General features: G+C 35.3%; 1 protein-coding gene across 1 annotated transcript; it reads left to right on the top strand.

Moving 5' to 3' along the window:
- The first annotated feature begins 10 nt into the window (after window positions 1–10).
- Window positions 11–9,721, top strand: LOC127862487 (uncharacterized protein C6orf62 homolog). Its single transcript, XM_052401644.1, has 6 exons — window positions 11–666; window positions 6,270–6,353; window positions 6,564–6,653; window positions 7,131–7,253; window positions 8,122–8,256; window positions 9,074–9,721. The coding sequence occupies exons 1-6, from the start codon at window positions 526–528 to the stop codon at window positions 9,197–9,199; spliced, it is 699 nt and encodes a 232-aa protein (XP_052257604.1). The 5' UTR covers window positions 11–525; the 3' UTR covers window positions 9,200–9,721.

Genomic DNA, 9,721 nt, shown 5'->3' on the forward strand with positions numbered 1-9,721 from the left:
CATAAAACACAAGTATGTTGAGATAATTCGGAAGTTTCGACGATTTCCGGTTCGAGAAACGAGCTAAAATTGGAAAAACGAAACGAAAAAATCTGGTCTTCGAGACCTTGTCAGGGAAATTCAACATGGCCTTGTTAATAAGAAACCATCTGCACCAGTCAGAATTACAATGTCGGACAATGATTTACTTTTCCAAAAACACTTAACGTAAAGTTCTTTTCTAGAGCATCTTGCTATTCTCATTTTTTTGCAAGTTGAAGCGTTTTTGTTTTCATTTCTTAAATGTCTTAACCACGTTGTATGAGGGTGTAGAGCAATTGAGAAAACACGTTTGAGAAAATGGATATCCAGACTGTTGAAAAATGACTGAACATTGCTCAGTATAGATGTAAATATGTAGCTCAATATTTTAGTAGAATTGAGTATCGTACGTCTTAGTTTTAATTGTTGTGTATTGCACATGAGTGTAAATATTTGTTTATTGCATCAATTAATCAACATTCCCTCATAATTCAAACTAACACAATGTCAACTAATGTTGGAGATCCGTCAATGAGAAAGAGTCAGAGACTTGGCAGACTTCAAAAGCTCTTGCAAAAGAAACAAGAGTCATTAGCAGATCAATTCAACTTCAAGATGCTGGTCACTTTTCATTTTAAAGGAAAGGTAATTTTTCTGTTTTAATGTTTATTTCATGGAATTCTTCCATTTTTGTTAAATAACCGTCAATGAAATAAGCAGTGCATGTGAGCAAAGACAATTTATCATGTAATCAATTAAGGCAAATAAAAAGTAACATGTCCGTACAGACTCAATCAATTAAGGCAAATTAGAAGTTATGCCCGTACAGACTCCGCAAAACCACAGAAGGGCCTCTCAGACACATTGTTTGATCAGGCTAAGAATCTTATCAAACATTTTCTTAAAAATCAGAATTGTATGCCAGTGCTTTCCACAGGATTTTTGTCAGGCGCCCCGGGACACCCCTCCCAAATTTTTTTTTTCTAAATTTAATGTGTCAATTAACGTTCTGTGGTGCGTTATAACTCAAAGAAAAACAGCGTCAAAAGATGTCATTTGTGCGCTATGACACTTCAAGAAAATCCCCAAGTCATTTAAAAAAAAAAAGATTCTTTATATTGGCTATTTGTTTTAAAACTTTCCCGCACAGGTAGTAAAATCCCGACTCGAACGATTCCCCAATACATCCGTTTCAACCCGACTCTATTACTGTATACTTATTACTTTTCAAGTTTCTATTTATTACCCGATAATCCTGTTTATTCCGTTTTTATAAATCACTTTCTGGTAAATATTTACGATAAAAGCTCTCAATTATTTCTTTAACACAAACCTCGCCATTTTTTTATAGTATCAAATAAATTTTAAGTGACTATTTATAGATTTGATGAAATATTGCCTCTGAACATGCGTCAATCCCCTGACATTTTGTGTGCGGACATTGTACATGCTGCATAATTTTCGCGCTCTTTCTAATTGAGAAAAAGATTCGACACAAAAAATTTGCACTGCTAATTTGAAGCAAGAATATTTTAACGTTGCAGTAACATTTACATTCGAAAGAGTGTTTCGGATTAAAAACGCGTTAACATCTACTTACGGGAATGGGTTTCGGATTCCAAATTTAATTATACCCATTTGATATTTCAACAAATACCGTACATCTTCGCTTATTGGACGGGTTTTTTCCTGAAATTTTAAGGGATAAAGTGGGGGGGTCGTCTAATAAGAGCGTCCTCAGAAAAAAATGATTTTTTTTTACCGATTTTTGCGACGTGATTACCGTATTTCTGGTGACGATAAGAAACTACTTTCATTTTGACAGCATATACGCCGCTTAAATCATTATGTTTTAGTTGTAATCTATCTGTTTGGAATACTCGCGAGTTTATTATCGAATACAAATTAAAAAATAGATTTCTTTAAACATATGTGTATAAATAAGTAAAAACTGTTATCAGTGTTCTATTATTTTTTTCTATTTGCAGCAATGTACTGCAGATCGTGTTTACTGTGGCGGTGAAGAATAAGCGTTAGGTCGCTTATGTCATTAATTTGATTAGTTTGGAAGCGTTTGTTGTAAAAATCCAAAATAAACGTTTATTTATTTGAATGTATCACTTTCATTTTGATGAATAATGTTTTGCATATTTTATTCTATTTTCAGGGAATGCAGGGTAACCGAACGTCATTCTTTGAAATTTGTACCTGTTATTTTTAAAAAATAAAGCATTTATTTGTTTCAGTGTTTACAGAAAACAGAGCATCTAATTACCAGTATACCACAATAATAACACCACCGTAATAATTGTGGCAAAAAAACACTTGTCAAATTCCCGTAAAACTCCAATTGTTGTGCAAACACTATTGTCAAAGATGACAGTTTGTTTATTGCCTGCCGACTGACTATCAACATGTGTAACCGTGATCTAGCCGTTAAATTGCGATTTTATTGATACATCCTACAGATAGTACTGACCCCTTACTGGCTTACACATGGCTTGGTGCTGTAAATAGCCAACGACTAACTGACAGACGATACTTGTGTTTATTAAGCTGTTAATTGGGGGATAAATTGACGCAGATGGCATTATACCTCCAACACTAATTAACATAAAGTGACTTACCTTGTATTTGATAGGTCAATATGATGCATACATTAATTGTTTAGTAATTTGATTGGTTGCAAACTTACAGAACGCAATCAAACAATCTGAGATATATAACGCACCGATTATCATAATTTCCAAACTATTATATTGCACTCGATTGATCATTACGATAAAAGATGTCCATGAAGAGAAAGAGAGCGTCATATGACGTAAATTTTAAGCTCAAGGTTGTAGAGTACGCAAAATTGCACACCAACAAACAATACAATGATTATATTGTAAGTATAAATAAATAAGTGTTATATATAGCCATATACGTCGAGTACCGGTACCTGAAAAACAAAAATAAAAAATATTCATATACATATAAACTCTGCATTAAAATAGGACGACGTAAATCAGGGAACGAATCCGATAACAAGCTTACTTGGTGTATTGTACTTACTAACAAAATGGCCGACCATCAAATTTTGACTCTTGAAATTTTATCGATTTTCTTCCTTAAAAAATTGCCCCGTCTTATTAGCGAGGCCAAGCAAAATACAGCCGATCTGGGACCTAAAGTTGGGGTCTCGTCTTATAGTCAAACCGTCTTATAAGCGAAGATGTACGGTATTAACAGTTGCGTTATGAATTCAAACGATAATTTGTTTAAACACTTTACGAGTCGAATAAATGTTTTGACGGAATTATGCCTGAAATTCACGTTGTCCACGAGGATTACGGCCGGTTGCCATCATCAGTCTTCTAAGTATCGATTATCGGACGAAACATTTACAAGTGTGCGTAATTAATTCAACAAAAATTTGTTAAAGCGCATTGCGTGTCGAATAAATGTCAGAAAAACGAGGTGAATCAGTTCTATAAATTGTCATGATGAAATATACATGTACTGGAATAAAATTGTTATCGCATAATTATTGTAACCGGGAGTTATTTGCACAACTTACTCGCTATAAGTAATTAATTGTTTACCACATAGCAATTAATTTCTCGTATAAATTATGAGTCATAGGTAACACTTGTTTACTGTAAAAAGGTTTGATGATGATGCCAGAAACCGTCTTAAATGTACTGTACTGTACTAGTTACTGGTTTTATATTACGTAAATGGTTTAACTTCTTGCTAATCAAGCTGCGATAAACTCTTACTATTTTTTCAATTAAAAATAATGGTTAATAGTTAACCCCGCCCTCATAAGCATTCGCGTAACCGATTAGACGATGAACATCACCGTTTGACGACTGGAAAGTTACGGTTACCTGATACATCCTTGTCAGCATTTAAATGACTGTGTAATGTGGCTAGAATAATCGATACGCGCGTCTTATCAGTGGATTATCCATTACCCCATGTGGTGTTTATGGTGATTACTTTTGAAAGTAGGTACCGAGTGCTCTTTTAAAACAGGGAATATTGATACACTGATAGAGAAACCTTGATTTTGTTTGACAATCTCCACTTTCTTTTACTGAAAAATACACTGATAGGAAAATTTCAAGCGCCCCGGGGACTCTGATTTCAAAATGTAAGCGCCCCTGCGAGGGATCGTTAAATGGCCTGTGGAAAGCCCTGTATGCTCGTGACATACCTGTGAAATTCTGAAATTTCTTTCCAGATATTGTGGCTGACAGCATTGAATTTCTTTTTGTCGGACATTTTTAGCTCACCTGAACACAACGAGCTCATGGTGAGCTTTTGTGATCGCTTTTTGTCCGTTATGCGGCGTCAACATCTTTGTTTACTCTCTAGAGGCCACATTTATTGTCCAATCTTCATGAAATTTGGTCAGAAGATTGGTTTCAATGATATCTTGGATAAGTTCGAAAATGGTTACATTTGCTTGAAAAACATGGCTGCCAAAGGGCGGGGCATTTTTCCTTATATGGCTATAGTAAAATCTTGTTAACACTCTAGAGGCCACATTTATTGTCTGATCTTCATACAACTTGGTAAGAAGATTCATCCGAATAATATCTTGGACGAGTTCGAAAATGATGCCGGTTGGTTGAAAAACATGGCCGCCAGGGGGCGGGGCATTTTTCCTGATATGGTTATAGTAAAACCTTGTTAACACAGGGCTCAACAGTAACCGAAAAACCAACTTGCCCTGCCGGGCAAGTACTTAGCAAATCTACTTGCCCTGAACCTAGAGCCGCTTGTCCAAACATGAAATATCACATTAACTGTAAACCTCATATTTTTTTATAAAGATCAAAGTGATACACCATAAAACCTTTTTTGTTTTTGAACATTTAACAAAATGATTACTGCAATTAAAGTCTAATTACAGTCTAAATTAGTGCTCTTTGTTCTTTTTTGCACTTGCCCGGGCGGACAACTAGATAATAAAATAACTTGCCCGGACCCAACTTTTACTTGCCAGGGGCAATAGGACAACCGTTAATGTTGAGCCCTGTAACACTCTAGAGGTCTAATTTATTGTCCATTCTTGATGACATATGGTCAGAAGATTTGTCTTAATGATATCTTGGATGAGTTCGAAAGTGGTTACGTTTGCTTGAAAAACATGGCCACCAAGGGGCGGGGCATTTTTCCTTATATGGCTATATAAGGCTATAGTAAAATCTTGTTAACACACTAGAGGCCACATTTATTGTCAGATCTTCATGAAACTCAGTCAGAAGATTCATCCCAATAATATCTTGGACGAGTTCAAAAATGATGCCGGTTGGTTGAAAAACATGGCCACCACGGGGGCAGGGCTATTTTCCTTATATGGCTATAGTAAAACCTTGTTAACACTCTAGAGGTCACATTTATTTTTCGATCATTATGAAACTTGGTCAGAAGATTTGTCCCAATGATATCTTGGATTAGATCGAAAATGGTTTTGGTTGCTTTCAAAACATCACCCAGGGGCAGGGCATTTTTCCTTATATGGCTATATATGACTATAGTAAAACCTTGTTACTTCTAGAGGCCACATTTATTGTCCAATCTTCCAAATTTAGTCAGAAGATTGGTCGCAATGATATCTTGGATGAGTTCGAAAATAATTATGTTTGCTTGAAAAAAATGGCTTCCAAGGGGCGGGGCAATTTTCCTTATATGGCTATAGTAATATCTTGTTGACACTCTAGAGGCCACATTTACTGTCCGATCTTCATGAAACTTGGTCAGATGATTCATCCCGATAATATCTTGGACGAGTGCAAAAAGGATGCCGGTTGGTTGAAAAACATGGCTGCCAGGGGGTGGGGCATTTTTCCTTATATGGCTATAGTAAAACCTTGTTAACACTCTAGAGGCCACATTAATTTTCTGATCTTTGTGAAACTTGGTCAGAAGATTTGTCCCAATAATATCTTGTTATCTCAGGTGAGCGACTTTGGGCCTTTCAGGCCCTCTTGTTTTTTGGTGTGATTTGTCTGACGACAGGCTTTGTGGAGGCTGTTTGTGTACCTAAATTGAAGCAAGCTCTGATAGAAATTTACCAGTGTTATGATATGTTTGATCACTGTGTGATAAGTAATGCTGCATTTAAACAATATTCCACTATCAAAATTCCAGATCTCTTGGTTTTATGTGTATTGCATACTTCTTGTATATTTGATAGATTTTCAATGTAGAATCCAGGAATATTCTTCAAAAGTGATATTTTTGTCATTCAGAAAAGTAATGCAGTATTCCAAGTAGACAATGTACATCCGGTTATGACAAACAATTATGAAGATTGCATTATGCAAGGAGTAAAGGTAAATAATGTTTTAATCATGTTTGCATATTTGAACCCAGATTATTGTTTATACTTTCTATGCCATGTCATTGACCGCGTATTCTTAATATTTCCCCAGGTTTTTCAAATACATAATGGATTCCTAGTTTAGATGGATATTTTACCTTATATCATGAAATTTCAAAATGTAATTTTTAAATACTTAAGTGCTTGAATGTTTTAAATATAGGATGAAGCATATTCTGAGGAGAGCATGAGAGAGTTGCTTGAGAAAGACACAGTGCAGTTCCACGTCCCGAAGTGGCAGTCACTGAGGAGGGTAAGAAGTTTGATATAAGAAATGAGCAAATGCTGTTCTTTGAAATAAGTGTTTGAGTTGATTTATTTATAAATGTAATCAAGGGCTACTTTTCCTAGTTAGAACATAACCCATAATTTGTTAACTCAATCCTTGATTTGCAAAATGCAACAAAAATGTTTTAATATTGGTTTGTTAATGAGTTATCATCAATCCGAATCAGAAGAAAAATTAGCATTTTTTGCATTGCTTTTCATCAATGATTTAGCAAAAAAACTAGTATTTCTGGCATAGTGTTTAAAATACCCAACAAATTAAAAAGGTGCCTTAGCTTTTGCCATTTAAACTAGTTCAAATATTACATCTTGATACAGTCACTCTTCTAGTATTATATTATATTGACTGTATAAATTTATTGATCTATGTTGATCATCAGTGTGGGATTTAAAACAGGGTCATCTATGGTTTCTATGATGGCAGATGTTAACTTACCTTCAGGATCTGTATGGCAGCACTACCAACGTGGATTATTTCATATGGCCACGGAATGATGTTGAGAAGATTGAATGCTCACTGTTTTCAAAGTGGAAGGAGGACATTGGACCATATAGAAAGATTGAGGTAATGCTTTGTCAATGAAAAAAACTTCTCGCATATTTGCATGAGCGTAAAATAGGCTTCTTATAAACGTCATTTTCATTTGTCGGAGATAGCACAAACCCTCTTGTTTATACTGCACAAAATGAGAGACATTTTCCCACTCACCCAAAAAGCAGCAATCCAAGCCATATTCCTAAGGTGTTTTTCTAGTTTTGTTAACAGATCAGTGTAAGGCTTTAAACCTTGTTAAATTTTTATACGCCCATTTTTCAAAACGGGACGTATTATAAGATCACCCTTGGCGGAGGGCGACGGCGTCCACAGCAGTGTCCGCTCTTTAATTCGAATAGTTTTCTTCCGATCTTCACTAAACTTGGCCAGAAGTTGTATCTAGACAATATCTAGGTCAATTTCGAATATGGGTCATGTGGGGTCAAAAACTAGGTCATGTGGTCACTTAATGCATTTCAAGGATTTAGCATGGTGTCCACTATCTAATTGAAGTAGTTTTCATCTGATCTTCACCAAACTTCGTCAGAAGTTGTATCTAGACCATATCTAGGTCAATTTCGAATATGGGTCATGTCGGGTCAAAAACTAGGTCATGGGGGTCACTAAGTGCATTTCAAGGATTCCGCTCTCTAATTGAAGTAGTTTTTTCACCAAATTTGGTCAGAAGTTGTGTATGATATTTAAGTCAAGTTCAACGTGGGTAAAGTTATGTGTTGCTTAATTTTCAAAAATATGTTATTTTGCCACTCAAATGGTAAAGTTATCAAGTTGACCAAAACCTTAAAACGGGCATATCGTGTGACAGTTTGGTACTCTTGTTTTTATTGACATGCATGAAAAATAATATTATGGTTATTTATTGCTTCACACTTTGCAGGTAAACTTTGAGTTTTTCTACAGCGACATTGACAAGCAGGCAGTGTACCTGGCTTCCAGCAAAAATGACACTGGTCTGATCATTGCTAATCCAGAGCAGAATGTGTTCCTCTTCACAGATAGACTGAAATTACAGGTGAGCTGTGCAAGGTTTGCTTTGTGAGCATTTAAAAAATACTTTTAAAATGTGATCAAATTTGCAGGACATTTTTTACATATAAAAGTGCTGAAAATGATTGAATAAAGATTTCACTTAAAATGATGTACAAATGTATATAAATTGATATTTGTTTTAATTGTTGATGAATCAAAAATTGAAGTGTTATCATAAAGATATGTATGAAATGTTTATAATAAATTGAGTGTCTGTCATAAGTGAATTAGATTCCCGCTGTAGTTCCAAGCGGATATTATATTTTCTTGAACCTTATAAGAGGTAGCTCAACATTAACATCCTCAATGGCACAACAAATAGCCATGTTTTGATATGCGTCTCGTTTACGGGACTTAATGCATGGGCCTAAAGTGTGATCCCAGGTGAGCCTGTAGAGTCTACACAGTCTTATCAGGGACGACACTTTCCACCTAGAAGTGATGTTTGTTTATAAGGGACTTTCTTTAACTCTTTCAGTGCGGGAACCGAATTGTGAAGGCCTTTGCAAACAGTTTGGATCCAGATGAGACGCCACAGAACGTGGCCTCTCATCTTGATCCAAACTGTTTGCTATTCTGATAGTATTCTTTGGAAAAAAAAATCGAAGAAAATGCTCATTTTAGAAATTCAGCAGACGACATTTTAGCAGACGACAAATTTCCCAGCATGCAAAGGGTTAATTGAAAAGTACCTTTTAAGCAAAACTGTCGTCCCTGATAAGCATGGGCAGACTGCACAAGCTAATCTGGGACAACACTTTATGCACATGCATTTGGCCAACTTTCTGTGAATGTTTCAGTCCCACACGAGGGAGGTCACGATTCTGAAACTGTGCTGCCTGTGTGTGTACCTGCCTCAAGACCAGCTCACAGCCTGGGGCCTGCAGACCCTCGATCAAACACGGTCCGCCCTGCAAGCTGTATAAACATTCAGTCAAAAGACTGTTTGCCCAATGGCCAAACTATTTTTACAATTTGCTGAATAGAAAAACTAAAATTATTAAATATTTTGAGGAAAAAAAAGTAATTTTATTTTGTGATTTTCTCACCAACAACATTAAAAGATACAAGTTAAACAGGTTAAATATAACAAGGAAATAAAAAAAACAGTCCGGTGTATAAATATCTGTTCTGCATCATACATGTTTTAGGATTAAGACCATGGATGGTCAACTAATACACATATTTGATATTTTAAGACCTATATTATGTGGTACTATTTTAAATCATTGATGATATGTCAACTGTTTGAAAAAAAATGAGAAAGACATGCAAATTAATTAATTGTGCATAGGTGGTCACAAACCAAAAACTTAATGAAGACTAATAGTTATTTGTCTCGTTATATTTTATCATAAAAGCAATTTTCTGCAAAGAATACAAACGCCTTGTAAAGACTTTTTGTAAATACTATTTTTGAATTATCAAAATAAAAAAAAGCATAACGA

Source organism: Dreissena polymorpha, chromosome 16 (genome assembly GCF_020536995.1).
Source record: "Dreissena polymorpha isolate Duluth1 chromosome 16, UMN_Dpol_1.0, whole genome shotgun sequence".
NCBI lineage: Eukaryota > Metazoa > Mollusca > Bivalvia > Myida > Dreissenidae > Dreissena > Dreissena polymorpha.

What these genes read in the sequence shown, in the direction of transcription:
- LOC127862487 (XM_052401644.1), top strand. Translation starts at nt 526, where the DNA reads ATGTCAACTAATGTTGGAGATCCGTCAATGAGAAAGAGTCAGAGACTT. An exon ending in CTTTTCATTTTAAAGGAAAG is followed by an intron (nt 667 to 6,269) that starts GTAATTTTTCTG and finishes TTTGTCATTCAG; the next exon opens with AAAAGTAATGCAGTATTCCA. An exon ending in GCATTATGCAAGGAGTAAAG is followed by an intron (nt 6,354 to 6,563) that starts GTAAATAATGTT and finishes TTTTAAATATAG; the next exon opens with GATGAAGCATATTCTGAGGA.